Genomic DNA, 25,330 nt, shown 5'->3' with positions numbered 1-25,330 from the left:
GGTTTCCCCACCCATGCATTAAGGGAAATATCATCCACCTAACCAGGTAAAGCATGGCTTAATTCATTAATATTTGTAAAGTGCTTTGTGACCTTTTGGTAAATGTCACTGTGCAAATAGTGTTATAATTATCACTAGAGCTGTCACAATAAAATCAAATATCAACCATTAGAGACGGTAAATTAGGCTCCAGTCCAGCAAAGCACTTAAGCACATGCATCATTTTAAGCACGAGTAGTCCCATTGAGCTCAAAAGAAAAAGAAATGGAAGAGTGAGGAATTTATAATAGTCTTTTGGTTACATAGTTTGGTTTATTAAATTGTCTGATTGATCCATGAACAGCAAAAGCGATTTCCATGTCATTGTAAATGTCCCTTGTGGTCAGTTTCTGTTAGCAGACACCTTTTCTAGTCTCTGGCCCTTTGTAGGACTGTTCTCTGCATGAGAAGGGAGATGTATCTTTTCTTTAAGACGTGCTTTTGAGCTGTTAAAATATGGAACAATATTTTCAAAGTTCTGGATGCCCTGGTGGGCTTTGCACAAGTTCACAGAATGACTAGTGTGGGAGGCAAGCAGGGCCTTGCATGTTCCCTGATTTGCAATTGTGGAGTTTGCACAGATTTTGCCTTTTGCCACAAAATGGTATTCCTGAATCTCCTTTAATATTTAATGTTCCTTTATTTTTTTTAAGTTAAGTTTCTTGCCCTTCTGTTTGTGACCACAACCTTGGAAAAATGAACAGGGCATAAGCTAATTGCTGTCTGAGTTGGCCAAGAGTCTGAAACGGTAACTGTGAGAGGTGTAAACTGTCCCTTTCATCTCACTCAGGGCCCCGTGCACACCATGATTCTTTGGCCATGGAATTTGGCATTTTTCAAAGAATACCACCTAATTTAGCATTTTAATAATTCATTACAATATTTTATTGCATGCGTATCTTTTGTTTTCCGTCTCCCTCCCCACTGGGACCTGACTGCAGTTATGTCTTGCTTGGCATCTTTCCCCAAAAGGGGAACAAACCAATAGGACTATGGTGCATGGTCTCCTTGCTGTTCTGTGGCACCAGTCAGGAAGAGGGTCAGATTCCAGTGTGCAGCCAGGAAGCTGGCAGCGCAGGCTAGGTAGATGGGCGGCCTAAGAGAAAAAAACAGCAAGTAGCCCAGGTCTGGAGAGCTGAGAAGATGAACCCCGGAAGCTGAGGCTGGAGAAGGGGAAGCTGGGGCAGGAGCTGGGGCAGGAGAAGAGGATTCTGATTTGAACTGCATAGGCAGCATTGTAACTGCTAAGGCCTATAGAGCTGGGCCGTCCGGAGAACACCGTGAAAAAGCCCATCGTTGGTCCAGCAGTAATCGTTGCTGAAAGTAATCATTGACCAATCGTACATCACGGAGTGTTTTCACCTGTGAGTCAGAGTTGTGTGTATGTTTGGGGGTGGGAGGGATGGGAACAAAGGGTATTTCATGGAGGTACAATAACCTAACATTGCCACAGAATGTAGGGGTGCTTACTGCCAACTTTGGTTCCATAGTGCTGTGGAGAACACAGGGCCCTGGAGACAGGGGAGTATCTAGCTGTATAATAGTACTGATGAAGCTCCCATGTGGCTCTAGAAGAGTTTGAGTAAGGTTGGCTGAATGATTTGGGGAGATATATTCAGACTTGAACTAGCCACCACTAGGCTTCACTGAACAGTGGTGTATTTTGGCTTGGTAAAGTGATCTGTGATATAGTGGTATAGTGATCTGGTGACATCTGTGCCATAATGTGGTCTGCTTGTTTTACTGCCCCAGAGGAAGCTGCATTGTGAGAGCCCATTCCTAGAATGCATGTAGCAGGAGAGGGTCAAGGGTTGATGGGTCAAGAAGAATCCCACAATGTGAGGATCCGTTATCAGAGCACAGGAGAGAAATGCTTCCCCATGCAGTTGGCTTCTTTTGCCATCTGTGCTGCCCGGGAATGTAAATTATACAAAGCTGACAGTAAGAGACAATAACTATTTATTACTTAGTAAAGCACTGTATTTGGTGTGCATGGTGCTTTACAAATCAAATAGAGATGGTCCCTCAGACAGGTTAATTGAAGTGCAGAGAGACCAGGTGGCCTGCTGGTCGCATAGTGAGTAGTAGCAGAGCTTAGAACAGCTATATGCCTATTAATTTGCTGCTTGGAATCTTACACTGCACAGGAAATATTAGGTCTGGCTTTTAAAGGCATAGTTTTGGATGTGCATGGAGACGTAGCTTGGAAGTGGTTAATGCATTGACATTTTATACCCTGCACTAAAATTCTAATACAGGCTCTGCTGTTCAGCATTTTGGCTTCAGCCTGTATTGCGAGTAGACCTTACTGGATCTCACAAAGCTAAATTGCTATTGTAAATGTATAATAGTGCCACAGTGCATTAATAGTTATCTAATGTGATTATTCAGACAACTCTTTATTTTAGCAAGCTGCTGCCACTTGTTTAACCACTTAGCTACTATCTGCCTTGTGGCCAGCATAATTTTCAGGCTTCTGGTACTTGGTCTCCAGAGTCTATTTTACATAAATATGTCGAGGCTGAAAAGAATAATTTTGCCAGATGTATACTGCATGTGCAGAATGTGTGGCACACATCTGGTGTAAAGGGTACACCTACACTGCAAAGAAACCCCCCTGCAGCAACGAGTATCAGAACTTGGGTCAGCTACTCTGATCTCCTGCCATGGGGCTAAAAACAGCAGTGTGGACGTTCAAACTCAGGCTTCAGACCTGGCGAGGGGGTTGAGGCTCAGTCTCAGGGTTCTGCCCTCGCCTGAACGTCCACACTGCTGTTTTTAGCCCCACTAGAGATTTGCTGCTGTGGGTTGCTTGGTTTGTGTGCATTGTAGACATACCCAAAAATAGTTATGTAAAATCAGCCCTGGGGATTAAAAATGGGTAGCTCAAGCTGATGCATGCAGAGGGCAATATCAAGTTACTATCCAGTGATGTTTTGAAATAAATTAAATATCTGTCCAATCACATGATCCAAATGTGGGATTACGTTAACCCTTTGAACATTGCGTAATTTCCAGTTGGCTGCCATTGAAGGGCTAAGAAAGACACGGGGTCTCAGCACTGGGTACAATGAGTGTATCTGGCAGCCGGGGACTGGGTGTTCGCCCTTTGTGCTGAGAGTGAGCACTGGGTAGTTTGGCATCTGCAAAGCGGGACAGGTCTGGGCACCAGACAGAGGGAATGGGCAATGAAGGGACTCAGCATTAGGGCTGGAAGTTGGTTTTGGTGTTTGGGGGGAAGTGTACTGAGGGGGTTCAGAGGGTACTGGGAGGGAGGCGCTGGCTGGCATATAGAATAGAAGGGCTTGGCGGTTAATAGTGTGGCTAGAGTCTGGAGCACTTGTGGTGAGTATGGTCAGGCCTAGGGGTTGCATGAGGCTTAGATAGTTGGACATGTCCATGTCTTGACATTTGAGTTGGGCTGGTGTAACCAGTTATGATACACATCTGCAGGGTTAAACATTTGCAGTAGAAATACAGCCAAATCCCCTACTGGCATAAATGGAGCCCCGTTGATGTTCCACTGACTTCAATGGACTTCTGCATTGCAGCTGTCAAACCCTCCATCTGCCGTCAATAGAGCTATGCCAGTTTACACCAAGTGAGGAGCTAGCTAATGGCCCTTTTGCAGCTGTTCATTTGAGGCCAAATAATTTTCTGTCCATATTTTACTTACAGGTTGGGATGTTTAAAATTCATCCTGAAATCCCAGAATCACTATCGGCTGAAGCAAGGGCCTTTATTTTGCTCTGCTTTGAACCTGATCCGAATAAGCGTGTCACAGCATCTGATTTACTCAAAGACCCCTTCTTAAAGCAGGTGAACAAGGGCAAGAAAAACAGAATTGCATTCAAGCCTTTAGGTAAGGAATTATCAGCCAAGTACAAGTCAACATCATTAAGTGTTACATAAAAAGATTTGAATCATTAGCCAATTCCTCCCTGTTATTCAGGATGTTGAACAAACCAAGAAATCAACTGGAGTTAAACTGTAGAAAGTACCTTGTGATTTATATTTATATCTTGTTTTGCCTTGTGAAAAACTCCCCACTGGCCAAATGAATAAACCATTTATAATAAAATAAAAGTTCATTTGGCCAAGATTTTCGCAAGTTACTTAAACTTTTGGGTGCCAACCGAGAGTCACCTCAAAGAGGTCTAATATTCAGAAGATTGGTGCTCAGCACTTTCTGAAAATCAGGTCCCTTTTAAGATGCGTCAGATGGGTTAAGGGAACCCACATTTTAAGATACCCAAAGCACTAATCAGTTTTGAAAATCTTGGCCATGCACCTTCATGTTTTGTGTTCAATTTATACATATTGGACAGGATTTTCAAACATTGGTGCTGTCACTGTGCCTCAATGGTTCACAGAATACCAGATTCAGGACAAACCCCTGAGAAATAGGGGCAGACTCACCCCACGCTGGTGGTTATTCTATCATTAGATATACCAAGCCAATAACAAAAATAAACTTCTTATCCAGCGTGGTGGGACAGAAGTCAAAAATGCAAACTCCATATGCATTCCAGCCCTTATTTCACCACCCAGACACTAGACTTAGTGATGATTTGTTATTGAGAACCAATTTCATGAAACAAAGGGGTCTTCTGATCTCAAGAGATCAGCCACACAGCCAGGTCAATATATAACTCAATATATATACTCAGTAATCAGGCTGCTGCTAATCCTTTAGTAACTAAAATCTAAAAGTTTGTTAATAAGAAAAGAAGAAGAGAGTTAAAATGGTTAATAGATCATATACATAGAGTCATTGCAAAGTTCTTATATCGGGTTTGTAGCAGTGATGTTATAGACTGCTAGCTTGTAAAGTCTCTCTGGTAACTTACAAAAGATTGGGAGGTCCTCAGTCCGTAGTCAATATGCTCATTTTAGTTGTAAATCCATAGTCCAGAGAATCAGAGCAGGAAAAAGGCAACATGGAGCTATTTCAGGGGTCTTTTATATCCTCTGCCATCTGCTTAGAATTTTACTGTCCCAAACAAAGCTCACAGCACAGTTTGTGGAAAATTATTGGCACAAGGTGGAGTCCAGGGTCATGTGAGTATGTCACATGCCCTTACATGGCTTGATAATTCCAAGGGGTAGCCATTGGCCTCTTGGAAATGGCGGAGTCAGCAGGACGAGCCATCTGGGCACAATGAGTTTATTCTATGGCCCATTGTGAGAGTGAAGTGTCCTTAATGGGCAACCAAGCTTGAAAAGTCCCTTCATAATGTGTTGGCTAGACTGGATGTAAACTACCTTGTGGGTGTTACCTCAGGAAGAAACACAATGGTGATACCAGTACATAACCAATATTCATAACTTTGGATGCAAAAATGATACATGCATATATACAGGATAATCATCTTTAGCAAATTATAACTTTTCCATTGACACCTTACATGATATATTTTGGACAAGTTTTGTTGCAGTTGTTTAACAGTGGCAATATTAATGATAAACATGGTCATATTTCTGTCATACAGCATCACAAGTGCCTAATGTGGAATATCAATATTTTGGCACCTAGTGGCCTAATTTTCCAGTTACTGCTGTTTCTACTGAAAATCTGGCCACTTTATTAGCAGGATGAATAGTGAGCCTGAACTTTGACCTGCTGAAGAGCCCCATTTGTATCTGAGAAAACTACCCATACAAATATCACAGAATGCAAACTGGAAAAGTTATTTTCTTCCTCAGCTCACCTGTTCTCATCCTCTTACCCACCCCACACCAGGAAAGGTCTGCAGGTGCCTTCTTCCCACACTAGGAACTGCTCCATGCCAAGCAACCTTGCTTCCTTTCCTTTTGCTGCAAGTGGCGGTTCCTTGTCTGACCAATATTGGGTGGCCCCAGCTTTTCCTAATATGACCACAGGCAACTTCCTGATGTGGCAAGTGGACGTGGGCCTACCCAGTAAACACAGGACTGTGAAGAGCCAGAAGTTGACATGTGTTTTTATTTTGGTGGCAATTTAAACTCCTATTTGAAGATTAACTGTGTCCTAATGACTATGCCAGAATTTTACACCCAACCCTCCCTTACAAAATATCAACAGTTTGCGATGGTGGAGACAAACACTCAGAAACTTGTATGGCCTTTTAGCCTCCTAGCCTAAATATGTACTCCCAGCCTGCAACACCCCTCCTGCATCGTATTTTAGTAAATGGGCCTGTAGGGCGATAGCGGGCACCCAACTACTCATTTATTTTTTTTCTCGCTTCTGGATGAAATGGGAGGGATTGTAAGAGGCCTCTTGGCTTGTCCTGAAGGAGATAACAGAAGGCAGGGGATGCAAGAGAGGCAGATAGCTAGGAGGCCAGTGAGAGATCAAATCTTGGTCCCATAGTCGTGGCCTTGGCTGGGGAAATGGGATGCACTTGGTGTTAGTTATGTCATAGGAGGAAAATATTAATTAGCTAAAAATGCTGATTCATTATATTCACAATGACCAACCCTGCAGAATTACCTCTAAGTACCTTGCCAAATGAGCAAATTATAGCATTCAGTGTTTTGGAGTTCTGTGGTTTGAAAAGCACTGCCCTCTCTTACAGTTGTGTGATATACTTTATTAAATGATGGGTGTGGTTTGCTTGTTTGTGGTCTCTTGCTAGATTATAATCGTAGTGTGTCCCTCCCACTGCCAGTCCATGGGGAACAGGCTGGCAGTAGCAGCAGTGAACATGGCTCTGTCTCGCCAGATTCGGATGTACAGCATGATATGTTCTTTGACAAGACAAAGCAATCTGTTTCGGAGAACCCAACGAAGCATCCCATTTCCCACTTATTAAGGTAAAGCTGTCTAATTGCTTCTGGCGTGACCTACACAAAGCTTATGCAGGTTAGAGTCACATCACATTTTGTCCAAGGCAATTTGAGCATGTAATGAATAGATAACAGATGTATTCAACAATTAAATCAGTTGCTTAATCAAAATGTCAGTTGATTTAAATATTGATTATATTTAACTGATTCATGGAGATTTCCCCCAAATGTCTCCAAGTATTATGCCAGTTTATAACAGCAGATAAAGCATGGGGCACATGAGGGCTCCATAGACATTGGAGTCAGTGGCAGTCTTTCTGTTGATTTCAGCAGGATTTGGTTCAGGCCCTTGAACAGTAATTGCAAGCGTTCCCTCTATTTAAATACACATTAAGAAGCCTGGGAAGAAAATAGTGTCCTGATCAGAGGAGAACATGAAACATGACGCCTTCAGATACATTTGTTGCAAAGTGTGCTCAGAATGAAATTCATGGTTATGCTCATTCTGTTTTATTTTCACTGCTTGTTATTGATTGACTTGGTGCAGCCTAAAGGGCCAGACTAAGCTGAAGTAAATTGGTGTAGTTCCATTGACTTCAGGGGTGCTAGATGAATTTTACCAGCTGAGGATCTGAACCGTCTTCAACAATGATTCTGAAACGAAAATTGCAGTGACAGTGAAATAAGATGAGATTAGTACTAGTTATTATTTATTCATCTATGTAAATATCCCTACCCACTTCCAACTGTGATTTGTTTTTTCTAATGCTTAGTTATGTCTTCTACATCTTCTCTTGTCTCTGCTCCAGTGTTCCTGATGAGAATTCTGCCTTAGAGGATCGGAGTGCTTCTCCTTCCCTTGAGGATAGAGATTCTGGTCTCTTTCTGCTAAGGAAGGACAGTGAACGCCGGGCAATTCTCTATAAAATTCTTAAAGAGGAACAAAATAAAGTTGCTGCAAACTTACAGGAGTGTCTTGCACAGGTAATATTTTAATGCTGCTTTTCGTGTTTAAAAAGGAAAATTAAAAATCCAGTAGTATGTAGCATTCCTCTTTTATGACAGATGAGAGAGGGTACTTGTAGATTTTACTATTCACAGCAACTCATCCTTCCACATTCCAGGTTTATACTGTACCCCTTTTCAGTGGTCACTGGCTGGTAGTCGCATCTGATTTTTTAACTTTCTGTTTCTTTACTGTCTTCCTCCGGGAAGAGATTTCTGTAATGGAATGCTAAACTGTATTATAGCATGTGTCACATGCCTTACTTGAGTGTGTAACAGCTATAGGTGGCAGTGCATTTAAAGATCTTCTAGAGTGCACTTCTCTCGTACTCTCTCTGTGATGGTAGCTCTGTAGCCAGTCCATATCTGGTACAGGACCCTGACCTGATAGTAGCAGTCTGAAACCTGTTATGTACAGGGAGTACATGACATGGTATCAGAAGTGATTTCCATTACAATTACTTTATACATTTAAACACAAGAGGAACTTAGGCAAGCAGAATGTAATTATCCAAACTGGAAACTGGCCAGGAAACTGGGGGTTATGACTTTACTTGTATGAGAAGCGCATATACATTGTAGTGGGGTGTTGGTTCAGTGATCAACCAAAGGGAAGAGCACCACCTTCTGAATCATCAACATATAAACCCCAGCTAATCAAGTGTGTAGGGAAGTACTTGAACAACCAAAGGTAAAAATGCCTTTCTCTCAGGGACAAAATCTTCTTGAGTAGCCAGGCTGTGTGAACTGGTGATCTCTGCAGGTGTTGGAGGGAAAGAGTCCATTCCTCAGGCCCCAGTGAGTATGTCTACACTGCAAATACAAACCCGCAGCTGGCCTGTGTCAGCTGCCTTGGGGTAAGGGGCTTGGTCTAAGGGGGATCCCAGAGCTCGAGCTGCAGCCTGAAACCAAACATCTACACCGCAATTAAACCGCCCATTAGCCCGAACGTGAGTCAGCTGGCCCGAGCCAGCTGCAGGTTTTTAATTGCAGTGTAGACATACCCATTGTGAGTGATAAGTCATTATGTTGTGCCCCTGCTCAATGGAGAACAATGGGTGTAGAGGTAGTTCCACCGGCACCTCCACCGCCCCCCGTTCCCTCCCCACAAGCCTGGCTTGCAGAACAGGAAGCCTGGAGCGTGCCCTAAGTGTGCTGAGTCAAGTAGGCTTCCAAAAGAACGGCAACAGTCCGAATGTATTTGAGGACCTTCACACCTACAGAGATAGGGGCAGGAATTTCCTTTTAGTGCGGAAAATCTCCAATACTCTAAGAGCTTGTGTGGTTGCATAAGTGTAAATTAATTCGAGCTGGATGAGAAATGAAACCAATTCTGATAAAAAAAAAATTAGACATTTTTGGGGCTTTTTTTGGTGGTTTTCAAGTGAAATTTTTGCTGGAAACACTCCAAGTATGTTGAACTCCTAACATAGTCAGCAGGTGGGTTCTTTACATACTTTTTGTATTCAGTATCAGTGCAATTAATCTGCAAGCAAGAAAACAGAAGTAAAATTTATCATTATCGGATAGAAATGAAAATGTTTGTCTCTAGTACGTTTTTGTCCTATATAAACCTCTCCCACCCAGAAATGATGGTGAATGAATTGGTTTAAAGTTCTGCTTTCTATTGGATCCTGAAAGTGTAGGACATCTTTGAAAACTACCATCTTAATTTCACTGGTCAATGCAGCTCTTCTTATTCATCTACATTTTCTCTGACACAAAACAATCTAAATTCTATTAGAGAAGCACAGACTAAGTCCAGGTAAAATGCTGAGTGGTGTCATGCCAGTGCACTGAATCCTTTCTAGAAAGGGTGTAGTGCACAGGCCTTGTCTACAGTGCTAAACATTGTGGACATGAGTGACTTGGTCAGACATGTTGAGCCAAGTTCAGCCCTAGCGTAAGCAGCTGGAACTCTATCTCTTGCACTGTGGCTGAATTTAGCTCACTATCTGTATCCTGCCTTAACAGCCAACTTAATCATGCAGTGCAATATTGCCTGCATTTTTGGAGAAAGCTGCAGTTGTAGTGAATTGGTAGAACTGCATGAGAAGCCTATTGGAATGGAAACAAAGCAAAAATATATTTTAGGGCTGGTGACTGCTTCTGACACAGTGATTTTCATGCTGAGTTACAACAAATTCTTTCTGTATTTAACAAACTTACTAGGTCTTAATTTATCACAAGAAGTCACTAAACTGTAAATTATATACTAATTACACGTCTACTAATGGGATAAATTGAGAGAACCCATATTGTGACTGGACTTTCATATGATTGTCATCCTCTCTATTTACATACAGAGAAGCAAATATAAAGGGCACTGACTAAACAACTATGTATCCACTCTCTTTTCATTTCATTGTCCTCAAGGACAGTCATTACAACCCTTGGTTTTGTTTTCACAAAGTAAATGTTAAGTTACAGTAAATATAATTCTTAAGGTTTGACTAGAGCAGAGAATACAATACAAATTTAGCAGGACTTGCAGCTGGGTGATTAAAGTTCCGTCATTTGTGTGTGGTTGTGTGAGAAACAGCAGCAGCAAATATAAATTGTAACCCTGTAATATTAGCACTGCTAAACCATTAGGTTCTTATCAGTGGATTTATTGTTTCTTCGTATGAGTCTTGATATAGTGCATTGAATACCTTTTCTCCAGAATTCTGAAGAACTGCAACTTTCAGTCACCCACATCAAGCAGATAATTGAGATTTTAAGGGACTTCATACGTTCTCCCGAGCACAGAGTGATGGCCTCCACTATATCCAAGCTGAAAATGGATTTGGACTTTGACAGCACTTCCATCAATCAGATTCACCTGGTGCTGTTTGGATTTCAGGATGCAGTACGTCCTCCCTTTGTCTAGAAGCAGAAGGGAGTGGCATTCCACTCTGATAAACGAAATCCCTGTACTCCTCTTCTTACTCCCAGGGCCTTCCTGGCTGAACCCCTGCTACTTCCCTCAGTTTTCCCTGCTCCCCAGCCCTGCTCATTCCTAATGGTCCCCTCCGCACAGCCATTCACTCCTATACCTCCTCTTGGCCCTTCTGTGTGATGTGTCAGGCACTGGGGGGGTATGTTGGGTAAGTGAGAGAGGTACTGGGATATGGTGAGCTGGGAGGTGAGAAGGGATGTGTGCTCGATGTTATTGAGGGTCAGGGGAAAAGGTCTGTTTGGAGGAGACCTGGGTAGTGGGGAACAGCTGTGTGGACAACCTAGGGTGAGGGAGGAGCCCAGTGCTTCTGTGCTGAGTCATCAATGCTAAATGGTCTCTCTTGATGCAGCAGTCATTGCTACCTGGCATACTGAGCACTATGCAGAGCTCTAGGTGCATGGAAATCTCAGTGCAGAAACACTTGGGCTCCTCAAGCACTACTGCCTGGTGCATGAGTAAGCCAAGGTCATTGGTGCTTCCTCAACGCTATGTCTTGGCACAGTGTGGGTGATCCCAGGGTCCTTGCACATACGTCTCATCCCAGCAGGCCCCCGAGACATCGCTAGTGATGCCCACTAGGGCCCTACTCATCCCTGCTCTCTGTTTGTTGCCCCATCCTCACTTACACAGCAGAGCCTTATTTATCTGATCTAATTGGGACTGGATTGGATAATCAAAAATTTGGATAATCCAGAGAATGGGAAAGTGCGAGGCTGCAGTGCGATCTGGTGGTCACAGGAGAGATCACCTGCTTCTGGACCTGTGTGCATTGGTTATTTGGTTAACTCAGAGAGCTGGTTAATGGAGGGTTGGATAAATGGGGCTCTGCTGAACTCCCATATCTCCCTAGGGTCCCAGCTCTTTTGTTGTCTTGTCCCATGATAATCATATCAGGCCCTGTAGTTCAGGAATGAATTTGGCAACTGTGATGGGGCTTTTGTAAGGGCTTCATCCAAGATGTCAAATCCTAAGAGCATCGCTTTCCCTACGATCTCTCCTGCCCCAGAGGCCACTCCGATACATCCCACTGCCCCTCACTGTCCTGATTTTGTAGGTTTTTACAAAATATCAGAAGGTTTATATATTTTTTGCTCGTCTGGGGGAAAAAACCAGCTCAGGGCCAGATCCTTCAGCGCCTCCATGTACAGAATTTCCACTGGCTTCAGTGGGAGCTGGTGCTGCACGTGCAGTGACAACAGCAGCATTGTGCTGTTACCAGTGAACAACTTCCTTGGGGCCCCTAACAAGGTTGGTTGACTCCTCCTAAGCACCAGACAGGATCCCGTGACTTATACATTCCCTGTCATTATCTTTTTATTTTATTTTATTTAAATACATGACTGCTTGGCTCCACTATCTTACCTGGAAACCCATTCACCAATTTTTCTGTAAAAAAATACTTCTCAAATTCTTCTTATGCATTGACTATATTCCCTTTATGCCCTAGTTCTTGTCTTATCACATCTCCTGTTAATCCTATTCTGTCCAGGCTAAATAAGTTTTTGTCAGTCTCCCTTCATCTGTGAACCCCACCATTGCATTTATCAGTTTAGTTATTCTAAGCTAAATTGAAGAGTGTTCAAGAAACTCCTGTCTTTATATATATATATATATATGGGTGTATCCTTAGTCTTGCAAAATTTTAATTTTGTTTAGTATGGCTACAAATGCTGAGATATCTGAGTGGCTGCTGAGAGCACTGCATTTTATTAACATATGGGAGATTTGGAAGTTGTTGTTCATGAGCTGGTGAAGTCTGAACTCAGCATCTAATAATTTTAGTCTCAAGAGGAGAGGGTTGTGCTGACTTATACAATACAGATTCCCATTAATTTACAGAGCTTCATCTGAATCTTTACAAAACAAAGTTTTGTCTGTAGTGTCTAGGTCCTTGGCTGATGCTTTTGCTTATTTCTATACTTGTAGGTGAACAAAGTATTAAGGAATCATTTAATTAGGCCTCATTGGATGTTTGCAATGGATAACATAATTCGCCGTGCAGTCCAAGCAGCAGTCACTATTCTTATTCCAGGTAAATCAAAACACATCAGTACTAGTTTCTAAATGAAACACTTACAAAATGCATCATAAATGGTTTCACGTTCTTTCCAGCTGATTGATCCATCTCATTTCTGAAGTTTGTTAGTAGCGGGGACATAGGGGCTTGAGTGATTTCTCTTCAGCTGGAAGGGACGGGGCGATGGACAGGGACAACAGTTTTTTCAAATTACCAGTGAACTAGGCTGCACAGAGTGAAATGGATTTACTCATTTATATTTGATAGTTTTATAACTGGGGAAACCTAATTCTAAAAGCTTTTGGAATTAGGCCATAACTTACCCTTAAACGGAAAGGGAAGTGCTTCATTTGATGGTCTCTGTGTGTATTCCATTTGAGGTGCACATGCACTCCATACCCCTAAGACTGGAAGACTTTTCATTATTAGTGTCCATTGGTCCGTGCCTGTGGCCGCCTTCTCCTGGTGCTCCAACCAGGGACGGTGCAGACCAACTGCCTCTCTAGTTCCTTCCTATCACCTTTGGTCTGAGACAGGGCTCCTCCATTATCCACAGCTTTAGCTAGTGTTCTTTGTTTATGTGTAAAAAGTTGTAAATGGTTTGTACTTATATAAGTTTCCTCTAGACCTAGTTAGTTTTAGGAGCCATTGTTTGGGGGTACCTCTGCACTCCCCACGCCCATGTAGAGGATTCCTAGCATGTCCAAGATGCCAGGATTCAAGATCTCCATGGTTTTCCCCTGGGCCTTCCTGGTCAGCGGCAACCACAACACTTGTCTGTATTGCCTCGGGGAAGCTCACATCTCCTCCAAGTATAATATTTGTTGGTCCTTTCCTCACTCGACCCACCAATCCTGAGAGTTCTGACTTCAAACATTGCTGATGGATCGCTCAGGAGGCCACAGTCCAACCTTGGCCCATCAGACCTCATGTACGTTGGGCAGAGGCACCAAGAAGCAGTCTTAAGAGCGTGGATGTGTCCACACTGGGAACAGAATTAAGGACTCTAGCAAACAGGACAGCCATGAGAAGGGTAAGAGTAAACACTCTCACAAGAACGTATGTGAGAAATCCCCCTCTAAGTCCTCATCTAAGGAGAGGACTTTCTCCCCAGCGCATTCTATGTTGGGCGACACTCTGCACCCCAATATGGGTGTGTCAGGAGGTCCTAAGGAACACAGTACCAAAATTCCATGGCCCCAAGAGGCAAAAGTGCCCCGAGACCATCAACCCCTGAAGGAGCAGGACCGTCCTGTGTACCAACGGGCGAAAGGAGTGAGTGGACAAGTCCTATACAAGTGCTGACTTGCATGGAGTATTCATTGGTACTGAGAACCGCTCTCTGCTCAAAACTGGCACTGCCAGTGCCACCAAGAGACAGAAGCCCACCAGCAACAGTGGTCAGATATGCTATCTTGGAGGATGTTACAGTCTGTGCATACGCAGAATCACTGATTCTGTCCCCACACCATCATTTCGTCACTCATTGGACCATCTACCAGTGGAAGCATAGTAAGACCATCACTGGTACTAACAGCCCTGCCCATGGACGCAGAGGCCTTGTGCTCCTCCAACAAGCCTGGGATCAGTGGGGAGAGCTTACCAGTCTTATCAAGACAGGAAGTCAGCTCCAGCAGAGGCTCTAAAATCTCACGGGCACCTTCTCACTCCCACAGGACCTAGCTTGGGACCAGTAGTACCCTTCTCCCTGGAGACCACCTCATTATCCCTATGAACTCTGTCAATGGCTTTACTGGGGTCCCAGGGATCCCTCTATCAGACATCCTGAATACAGACGGACAAGAATGCAAGTTGAGGAAGAACCCCAACCCACTCAGGAATGCTCTGAGGAAGAGAAACAACTCAACAAGGCAGAGCCACTAGCCACTGTGGGGATATCATTGTTCTCACTAGATGAGGCAGTCACACCAGCCCCACCACCTGATGACTATAGCAATTTTAGGATCTCCTAAGGAGAACTGCAGACATGCTTCATATCCCCCTGGAAGAAGCATAGGTTATCCCTCATACATTACTGGATATCCTTCAAAGTTCAGATCTTAGCAAGGTGGCATTGCCAATCAATGAGGCTATATTAGGTCTAGCCAAGATGGTCTGGCATATTCGAGCCATCTGTGCTCCCACTCTGAAAAAAACAAAGGAGAAATATTTTATACCATCTAAAGCGGCATAATACTTATTCTTGCATCCAACTCTGAACTTCTAGTGGTGCAGGCTGTCACTGAAAGGAACAAGCAATATCAACCCAGATCTACACCCACAAATAAGGAGGCCAAATGTCTAGGCTTCTTTGGGAGAAAGAACTACACTCCCTCAAGTTTACAGTTCTGAATAGCAAACTATCAGGCTTTAATGGCCAAGTATGAGTTTATTAATTATAATCCGTTCTCTAATTTGTCAACCGGCTGCTTCAAGAACACAGACTTCAATTCCAAACAATCATCAAAGAAGGTAAATTGCTAGCCAGGTCTGCCCTCCAAGCTTTGGTAGATGCAGCAGATACAGCCTCCCACTCGATGGCACCATCTGTAGTCATGAGGTGGGCTTTGTGACTCCAATCCTCCGGTTTTCCCAAAGAAGCCCAATCAACCTTGGAAGATCTGCCCATCAAGGGAAATAACCTGTTCATTGAGAAGACGGACTAACCATTATATACCTTTAGGGGTTCAAGAGCGACATTCCCTTTGCTGATATTTGGATGGATGATGAACTTAGAGCATGCTTGGAGACCGTACAGTCCATCCTCAACAATAACAGAAAATGCTAAGCAGCAAAATGGAAGAGATTCTCCTTATGACATCAATTCCAAGACTCCCTACAATTATGACCTACCTCCTCTCTCTCTCTGAAAACATCGAAGTTCTCTAGTGCACTTGGTGGCTATTAGTGCCTTTCACCCTCCAATGGACAAGTATTCAGTCTTCAGCTACCCGACTATAGTCAGGTTTCTGAAGGGACTTGTCAAGATCCTTTCCCCCAGTGCTGAAATCTACTCTGACATGGAACCTCAATCTAGTCCAGTCAGCATTAACAAATTCTCCCTTCGAACCTTTAGCCTCAAGTTCCTTCACTCCTCTGTTCATGAAGGTTGCCTATCTGGTTGCTCACCTCAGCCAGAAGAGTAGGTGAGCTGAAGGCCCTTGCGGTTGACCCACCTTATATGTCCTTCCATAAGGATAAAGTTTCCCTGAGGTTACATTCTAAATTCAATCCAAAAGTAATCTCATAATTCCATCTGACTCAGGTCATCCACTTACCTGTCTTCTATCCAAAGCCCCATGCCACCACAGAGGACAGTGTCTATTGAGCCTTGACCTTTTACCTACAGTGGACAACATCTTTCAGGAAATCTCCTAAATTATTTGTCTCCTTTGCTTCCCCCCTCATACATTTAGCCATCTCCTCACAGAGACTTCCTAAATAGATTTTGGGCTGCGTTCTGCTTTGCTATGAGTTGACAGCAATTGCTCCCCCACAGCGTGAGAGAGCACACCTGACCAGAACCCAGTGTACATCTGTAACTTCATGTAGAGATGTCCCTCTTCTAGAGATTTGCAGAGCAGCAGCATGGGGCTCTGTGCATACCTTTGAGACATTTTGTCCTGGTACAAGCTTCTACAGAAAATGCATCCTTCAGTCTGTGGTACAGCAGGGTTCCTCACACCCTCCTCCTCAATGAGTATGGCTTGTGAGTCGCCTCGAATGGAATACACATACGGACCATCATTCAAAGAAAGTCTGGTAACTTACCTTGTACAGCAGCTGGAGTTCTTTGAGATGTGTCCCTGCGTGTATTCCACTGCCCACCTCTGCTTCAGATCCTTATCCAAAGGTTATTTGCTGTGGAGAAGGACCTGGAGAGGCAGTCAGTCCACATCACCCCTTGTACCCTTGGTTTGGAGCAGAAGGAGAAGGGTGCAGGCATGAGCCATTGGACACTGCTAGTGAAAATCTTCCGGTCTCAGGCATATGGAGCACATGTGCACATCAGGAGGAATACAGATAGGAACAACACATCTTGAAGAATGCCAGTTAGTGCACAAAGTAAGTAACCAAACTTTTCTGGAATTCTTCTTTCTCTAAAAGCAACTCTGTTTCCCCATTATGTAAACAGAATCCTGAATAGCTACCGCCTATCCATGCTATTTATTACTTCTGCTACATCACCAGCACGCTTGCCATTTTATAGACTAGTAAGATTGTGAACACCATACAAACAGGGACCTATCCACAGATGAATGCACTAATACTGCTACTGCTGCTGTTTAATCCTGTTCGGAAATGATGCCACAAAGTCTGTGGTCCAATTAATGTAAGAGACGAATGCTATCATGTGTTAATATTTGCCAAGGTTACATTTCACTCCTAGCTACTGGTGTCTCCTTTATTAAACACCCTAGGAAAGTACATTCCATGTGGGAAGCATCAGGATAAAATCTCATCATTACTTTACTGAGCTGAGGCAGCTTTTTTCAGTTAAAGAGGAAATATGCCGCCCATAAGCTGTCCAGAAAAGGAGTTGCTTTCCGGTAGCTTTCCCACATTCACTGCCTCCAAAAAACCAAGGGTAAGTGGTACTAAACGGACTTCTTCGTTGGTTTGTGCAGAACTTCAAGCTCACTTTGAGCCAGCTTCAGAGACTGAAGGAGTGGAAAAAGATGCCGATGAAGTGGAAGATGATTGCCACCCAGTGGAACAAAATGGAAATGAAGAGCCAGTTGTCACATCTGGAGTGAGCACACTCGGTTCTGTGGTGTCACATGAATCACAGCAGCAACATCTTAATCTGCAGCTAGCCAAACTTAAACAAGAGACAAACAGGTATTTTCGCGTGTAGAGCTATGCCTTTTTTCATGTGGCCTTCCGAAAGCCTTCAAGAATAAATGCACTCAAAAAAGAACGTTTATTCATAGGCATATGTTCATCAACCACAGTAACCTCTAGTCAAGAGTTCACCAAGTGGTCTCAGAAAGGTACCCAGCAATATATCTAAGCACTTGTATAACTTTCACCAAATCTTACAACACCGCTTAGGATCTTGCAATTCACAGAAAGTACATGGAAAAAATGTTGGAGTCCCAGTAAGCATTGACACACGCTTTTTATTTGTAAATGAGAGTGCTCAGGTAAGGGTGCCAAACACTGGATATTAAATATAAGCACAGGATTCCCAGTGTGATCTGAACTCCAGTTTTCTCACCAGTGTTGTGGAGTAGTGGCAACTAAAAGGAGGTGTCTAAATGTCACGTCAGAAAATTCCAAATAATCACATACAATTACTGGTCTAAGAATTCAGGATGTAATGCCCAGTGGTGGGGACACAATCTGCATTAGACAACTCAGAAGGTTTTATATATGCCTGTACAGTAGGACTCACATCAGCCCCTTCGCCCCAGTAATGAAAAATCTGGAGTCCTTGTCAGTAGATAATATTGTAAAAGCTGCAGCTCTGTCAACACAGGCTTAATATGGGACCACACAGTAAAATAAGGACTGCACTGATTTGTTGAATTACTAAAACTTTGGGATCTCTGGGCACCATCATGATAAATCAGGATTGGGGCCCAGTAGGCTAGGTGCTGTGCAAACATAAAGGAAAGAGAGTCCTTCAGGGCAGAGAAAACTCAATATTCATGTAAAAAATTCTTATTGATGAAAGAATGGTTCTTTACCCCCTAGTAACTATGCTTACTGTACAGTAAAGAACTGTAGTTCTTTGAGATGTGTTGTCTATGTGTGTTCCACTTAAGGTGTACTCATGCCTTATGTGCGCGAGATTGGACTCTTTGAGGAGCAACATCCAGTGAGGCCATGCATGGGTCCCCTTGTGCTTCATAATTCAGTGTGTAAAGAATGGGACAGCTGCCACTGCTTTCCTGTTCCTTCGCTAATGCTGAATCCAATGGGGCAAGGACTGTATAGTAGCTGGGAAAGAGGGTGGGCTATGGAATGCATGTGGACGACACCATCCTGAGGAACCAGTTTTTGTAGGATAAGTAACTTTTCTTCTTCGAGCGATTGCCCACATGGATTCCACTTCTGGTGAGATTCAAGCAGTAACTGAGTCTGATGAGTGTAGGACAGCTCTGCTGAAGCGGCTGTCAGAGCTGGAGCTGTCCACCAGCAAATAGTGCAGGGTGAAAGTGTGAACTGAATTCCAGGTAGCTGCTTTGCAGATTTCTATGATTAGGATGCCTTTCAGGGAAGTTGCAGAAGCTGCCTAAGCTCTGGTGGAACGGGTCCTAATGTGCTCACTGCACCTCAGCGTACCACCACATAGCATGCCTTAATACAATCAGAGACCCATTTTGACAGTTTTTAGGTAGCGATAGGTTCTGTGAGTAAATGCTAGGAACAGTCTAGGAGAATTCTTAAAACAACTGTTCTGTCCAGATAATACTGTGACACCTTGACGAGTCAGGAGGAAAGCTATGAACACTAGCCAAATGGCCCTCAATTCCAGGATGTTTTAGTGAATATTGGCCTTCTGCGGGGAGCCAGAAGCATTGATTCTGATGGCCCAGATACAGTCCCAATTCTATTATGAATAAGTCTGTCATGCTGGAGAGAGGTGTGGAGCAGGACACTGCTGGAGACATGTAGATGGTCCTTCAACCAATCCTGTGAGAGGACCCCCTGGGGAATTGTAACCTCTGTATACTACATCATGACCTTTAACATGACACAGTATAAACACTACATGTGCTTGCCAGGGGCTGTGATACAGAACACAAGGAACTGGAGTGCAGTTGCAGCCACCCTCTGGGAACAGGGACTGCGGGGGAGTCCTCCCAGTACACAGCCCCTACCCCCTCCCTACACCCTGAGCTTACCCCCTTGCCCGCACGCATCCCCTTGCCGTCCCTCTCCCTGCAACCTGAGCTGCACCCAGGCCCTAGTGCTGCACACCCCTCCCTGCCAGGGGATGGTGTCTTTGCATGCAGTGCAGGGAAACTCTGGCAACCTGTCTCACATGGCATGAGACACGAGTTTCAAACAGGTTCTGGGCTGATGTTGTCAGCTAAGTTGGAAGCTGTTTGACGAGGTTGTGAATGGTGAGAAATCTGTCCTGGGGCAGATAGGCCTTTGCCAGTAAGGAGTCCGAGAGGTCCCCATGACTTCTATACTTGGGACAGGGCTGAAAGTAGACTTTGGTCTGTTGACTCTGAGGCACACTATGGCAAAGAGAACCAAAAGTACTCAAATGGAGTCATTCACGGGTGGAGCTGACTGACCTCGAATCAGTCACTCTGGGGTCAATTTTAATTCCTTGCCTTCTCAGATGTGTAGCCAGATGTATAGCGATAATGAGACTTCTCCATCAGAAACCTGACGTATTTCCTGTGGGCCAGCTAGACTTCTACATGACAGTGTATCTTGCAAGCCAAGAGCCCATCTTGAGGATCCAGCATTGAGATTAGGAATTTGAACCAATGGATGAACTTGAGTTTCAGAGGTTCGAAGGGTGCCATCCCCCTTTCTTCTTTGGGAAATAACGAGACTAAACTAACTATAACTGGCTAGAAGATAAATGACCTTTTTCTCTCTGACGCCCCCCCCCCTTGATATGCTATAAAAATGCCAGGGCCCAGCAGGGGCGTAGGAGGGCAGGGCAGGGGCCTTGGGCATAGGTATAGCTTGATGACTTATTGCTAGGGGGCTGGGGCCAGAAGGACTTGAGCCACCTCTGCATGGTGGGGTTCAGGGAAGGGGTGCCACCTCCACTCCCTGACTCACCTCAGCAGGCCACCCAGCCTGTCTGGGTTGGGGCAGGGAGGTGCAACCAAAACTTGTAACTCAAAGATTGGTGGCTTAGCTCAAAAAGTTTGAAAACAGCTTAGGGTGGAGGGAGGGGGTACCTAGGGGCTGGGTGATTACAAACCTGCCTTTGCCTTGACTGAATTTTAAGAAAGCCTCAGAAAGTCTGATTTGTCAACAGCACATACTCCCCCATAGAGCTTTTATAATTTCAGTCTTCCTTTAACTTCTCATATTTTTCTTAGGTGTATATAAAGCAGTAGTTTAATTTGTTCTTTGTATACAATATTTAAAAAGAGGTTTTTAAATTGCAAGTTGAAAGTGTACTGCAAATTCTGAATCCTACATCTCAGGACCATTTTGGTCAAAAGGGCCAGCAGACCAGTAAAATTGTTTGTTCAAAGATCCAAGTGCGGCTCTCTGGCATGTGATACAAGTCTGAGTTTTGCCTGAAGCAAGAGATTTTGTAGGAATGTTCAGGGATGCACTGTTACCAGGACCCATATATACAGGCTTTCTCACCAAAGAAAACACTTTCATTTTAAAACCCCAACAAATACTTAATGATGGTTAAGCACCTTATGTATTTACAAATGTTTTGTATCTAAATGCAAGTCTCAAATTCCTAATACATTGTGAGAATAGAGATTTTGTAGCAAGATCATTTGATGCTATCAGCAGTTACTACAGTAAAAAGCCACTTTAGTTCCACACATTAATATAAATAATTCTCTACTAGTTCTCTGGCACTGCTTGGCAAATTACTTACCAAGAGTCACTTCTCCCATGCCTTCTTGAATGGCTATTCAATTTTCAGGATGCTGAAATTTAAAAAGGCTACTGAGAGCTGTAAGGCCTTTACATATGGCAAAAGGGTATTTGGACCTGTTTGAAGTAGAAACTCAATTATTAACCCCCCAAAGGAATTCAAGGGAAATGTAAGAAAAAGAGTTTCAGCTTAGAGCATCTTTAGTCAATATAGCCAATGAATGGAAGAAAAATTACCACCCTGCTGCATAGACAGTAGCAGAGTGCATATTCCTGAACTGAAGATGTTGCTGTAGCCAATCCATGAAGGCACTGAGTCAATGAAAGGATAACAGCAGCTAATTTATTAATCCGGCCAAAGAGGGACGTTTTCCTCCTTCAGTAAAGACTACGGAAAGGATATAAAAGCTTGCTGTGCTGAGCAACCAGTAGCACAATGCTCACGTCTCTCAACTTCAGCAGGCAGCTCTCAGAAGCGCACTCATGACATAGCCTGTTTGACACTTCTGCAAGCAAGCAATAACAGCAATTGGACAGCTAACAAGAAAGAAGCCACAGAACAGCATCAAGATGCAGCAGCCTTCCAGTTCAGCATGATGAGTGAGATGCAATTTGCCAAAGGACTCACAAAGAATTTAAATTTTTCTTGCAGTGACTTTTACAATTGCAGTGCAATATTTGGACTTAGGGTATTAACAGCTCCTTTTGTTAAAAACAAAGATTGTTTAGCCTGTGCATTGCTACAGAGTGTCATAAACTAACCTTGGCAAACAGCAAAAATGTGGGATGTAATTTGGGTTAAAATTCTGGATTATTTTCTCTACCCCAAGACAGCTCTGTGAATGGCTTCTTTTGAGTAACTGATTTAAAACACTTTCCTTGGGTTCATAAGACTTAGCCTAGGATCACTTACCTTTGATATATCATCATAAAACAGTTTATAGATGTGGAAACGGGTGTCGGAGCTGCTTAAAGTTCGCTAGCCCTTCTAGAAGCTGTTTTACATTGAGGCTGGACTCAATACTAATTTGGGGAATAATGTACTTGGGTCTTAATTTAGCAAGAAAAGAGCTCCCCTACTAGAGGCAGGCCCACTCTTTAAGGTGTAATCTTTTTAATTCTCCACATACGAAAAGACTAACTGAAGTAACAGTTATTGCTTGCTTGTTTAGTTTTAATTTTATTAGTAAAGTCAATAGTTGTGATTTTGCTTGTTTATAATTTTGGTGTCCCCTAAGGGCAAAAAAACCCCACGTGATTAAAATAGTGGGAGGACTTTCGCTGTATTGGCACATAATTAAAATTTGTTTTTAACGAACCTTTCTTGTTTCTCTAAACTATAAATTTTAGTAATATTGGAGAAAATTGTTTGGCACTTGTCAACCTGAAACATCCTTTTCCACTCACACTCTGCACCGAAGAGTTTACGAAACACGATTTGATAGGATACATCTCTCTTAATGCCACTTTTATCCTAGTTTTCAGAGACTGTAAAACGTCAAACCAAAATTACTTAATAAAAGGAAAATAGTTGCTAGAATATTTGACTACAGTTACTGTATTTGTATGTTTACAGGAAAGGATTTCAACTCTGGGTTAGGAATTGGACTGCATTTTGTTTGGCTGTTTGTGTAGGAGAAAGTACTCATTTGGAAAGGGAATTAACTCAGCAATGTGTAGATATAGCTCTTCTGTAAATACTGGTATTTAACAGCTCTTATTTTTGAAAGTACTCAAGATACTCTTTGGGACATTAAAATATGAATACAGATTTTATTCTCAACTTGACTATCTACGGGTTTGGTCACATTTCATAGGCTTTTGGAAGTCCTGGTTCAGAAGGAGAGCGAGTATCAAACCCTCTTACGGCAAACTCTAGAGCAGAAAACCCAAGATTTACACCTGCTTCAGTTACAGTCCAAGCCTACAGGTAGGAGGAGTTATATTTCTGTAGATTGCCTTGCACTCAGTTCCAAATGCTTACCAAAAGCTTTGCTTGAATCAGATTCTCATTAAATGGGACTTACTAAATAATTTTGCATGATTGTATTTTCGGCCTTGGAATAGTCTAAGAAGAAATGGGTGGCCCAAAGACATAGGGTGCCTTCTATTTGAGGAAAGCATCAGCAAGCTGATGCTAACTATTTTTGCCCTAGAAAATACCCATACAGCTGTACAATTCTACATGTTGTTGACCAGTTAACCTACATATTTAAATTATTACAGAATTTCAAAGGCCCCCAGGAGCTCCTCTACAGAATGTAGACCAGGAGCTCCTAGACTGGTTAAGACAACAAGGAGCTGACTCAGATGCAATTGAGAGGGTAAAAAACCAAAAATTAACAATCTGTTTATTGTTAATACCAGTTTGGTTTCAATGAAATAACATAACTTAATTTAGGAACAACTCTGCCTTTCAGTTTGCTGAAGAGGATTACGCACTAAATGATGTCCTTAATAGTATCACTAAGGATGACTTGAGATACCTTAGACTACGGTAAGGCAATGTTTGAATACTGCCAGAAATGTGCTTGCCATTCTATTGGTCTTAATATAAAGATGTCAAGGATCACTGTAGTGGTCCTTATCAAAAAATGAGTTTGTGCAATGAAGCTGTGAAAGCTTATTTAATAGCAAGAACCCCTTGTAAAGATTAATTTTCTCTTTTAGTAAACTTGAAAGAATATTTAAATATGTAGGTGTTAAGGCCTATGGTGCAAGGGACACTTTCATGCAGGATCACTGGGGCAAGTTTAATTTTATCTAGAACAGTTGGGATGCCACAGACTTAACATTAAGTGAAGTTTTCTTTACATAGTCATCCTTTCTTGGACATGAGGGCCATTATGGATGGCTTTTCTATGTTGGCATTCCAGAAAGTTCACAGTGATTGAATTACTTACTAACTGAGAGAGAGTAAATTTTTGGAAATTATGCACAAATTATTTACAGCCTTGTGAAAGGATTTAAAAAAAATCAAAATTCTTCCTCAAAAATATTAACCTCTGGCAGTAATGGAAAAGCAGTTTGACGTATTTAGTGATAGATGAAAATTATTATTCCCAGCTTCCTTTAGCCAGCTCTCCCCTCTATCACTATTTGGAATTTCCTGTTCCCTAGGAGAGATCACACATAGAATTTAAAAAAATTCTCCCAACGCTTTCCAAGAGTGCAATTACTATTGGCATAATGTTTTGGAATTTTAAATATAGTTTCTAATTCAGTGTTATTTCCTATTTTCATTTCATCTTTATAGTGGTGGTCTTCTCTGCAGAATTTGGAATGCAATATTAAACCACAGAAAAATGGCTAATAAGCCCTCAGAAACCAACTGTTAATTCTTTCTTACAGTTGCACAGGCAGAAAACACATTCCAAGTAAGCCTTAAATTATTAGATTGTTGTATATTGGTCCTGCAATTTTGCACAGCTAAATGGCCTGTTTATCAATGTAAAAATTTAACTTCAAAATGTAATGCACAGTGGACATTAGCATAGCTTTCTTTAAGCGGGTGTTTGTGATTTTTGCCCATTAGATCCTGGATGTTGAAAAGTCTTTAAAACCACTCTCTAATCATTTGTAAAAATTAAGTGCATTATGTATGTAATGCATCTGTCAATGTAAATACAACTACAGCTGAAAAAACCAGCTTGCTGTTTTTAATAAAGCACATGTCTTATACCTAGACCAGTCTATTTGTTGAACAATCTTGTATTTAAAATGCATTCTAATTTTAGATACGTCAGATTTTTTAGAATGTGTTGTACTGTTCTGCTATCATGTGCACTGATTATTAAGTATTAATCAAATGTATATAAAAGATAGGGAAATGTATGTGGTTACCTAGAACTTCTGGATAATTAAATATTGAAATGTTTGCTTTCTGTGGCTAGAGTTTCATTTCCTTAAGCAGCAAAACCAATTTAACAAAATCATAAACACTAATTTGTATAGTGTTAGTCCCATCTTCAAGTTCTATAAATTAAATTCCAAAGTAAATCCTTATTTCT

At 42.5% G+C, this 25,330-nt stretch overlaps 1 protein-coding gene across 7 annotated transcripts in view; it reads left to right on the top strand.

Annotated features, from left to right (window-relative positions):
• Positions 1-25,217, top strand: part of MAP3K15 (mitogen-activated protein kinase kinase kinase 15) — a 137,188-nt gene extending 111,971 nt beyond the window's left edge. For 2 of the 7 annotated variants that reach the window (XM_073356727.1, XM_073356720.1), the window contains exons 21-30: positions 3,718-3,901; positions 6,660-6,837; positions 7,620-7,794; positions 10,481-10,666; positions 12,683-12,788; positions 17,402-17,615; positions 23,138-23,250; positions 23,547-23,644; positions 23,741-23,817; positions 24,577-25,215. In XM_073356727.1, the coding sequence (XP_073212828.1) occupies positions 3,718-3,901; positions 6,660-6,837; positions 7,620-7,794; positions 10,481-10,666; positions 12,683-12,788; positions 17,402-17,615; positions 23,138-23,250; positions 23,547-23,644; positions 23,741-23,817; positions 24,577-24,658 (1,413 nt within the window). In that variant the 3' untranslated portion in view covers positions 24,659-25,215. Of the gene's footprint in view, positions 1-3,717; positions 3,902-6,659; positions 6,838-7,619; positions 7,795-10,480; positions 10,667-12,682; positions 12,789-17,401; positions 17,616-23,137; positions 23,251-23,546; positions 23,645-23,740; positions 23,818-24,576 lie in introns of those variants that run through there. The other 5 variants (XM_073356736.1, XM_073356746.1, XM_073356766.1 and 2 more) reach the window with 5 other exon arrangements.
• The last annotated feature ends 113 nt before the right edge of the window (positions 25,218-25,330 follow it).

This window comes from Lepidochelys kempii, chromosome 1, assembly GCF_965140265.1.
Source record: "Lepidochelys kempii isolate rLepKem1 chromosome 1, rLepKem1.hap2, whole genome shotgun sequence".
Lineage (NCBI taxonomy): Eukaryota > Metazoa > Chordata > Testudines > Cheloniidae > Lepidochelys > Lepidochelys kempii.
This window is presented reverse-complemented; position numbering and strand designations above follow the sequence as displayed.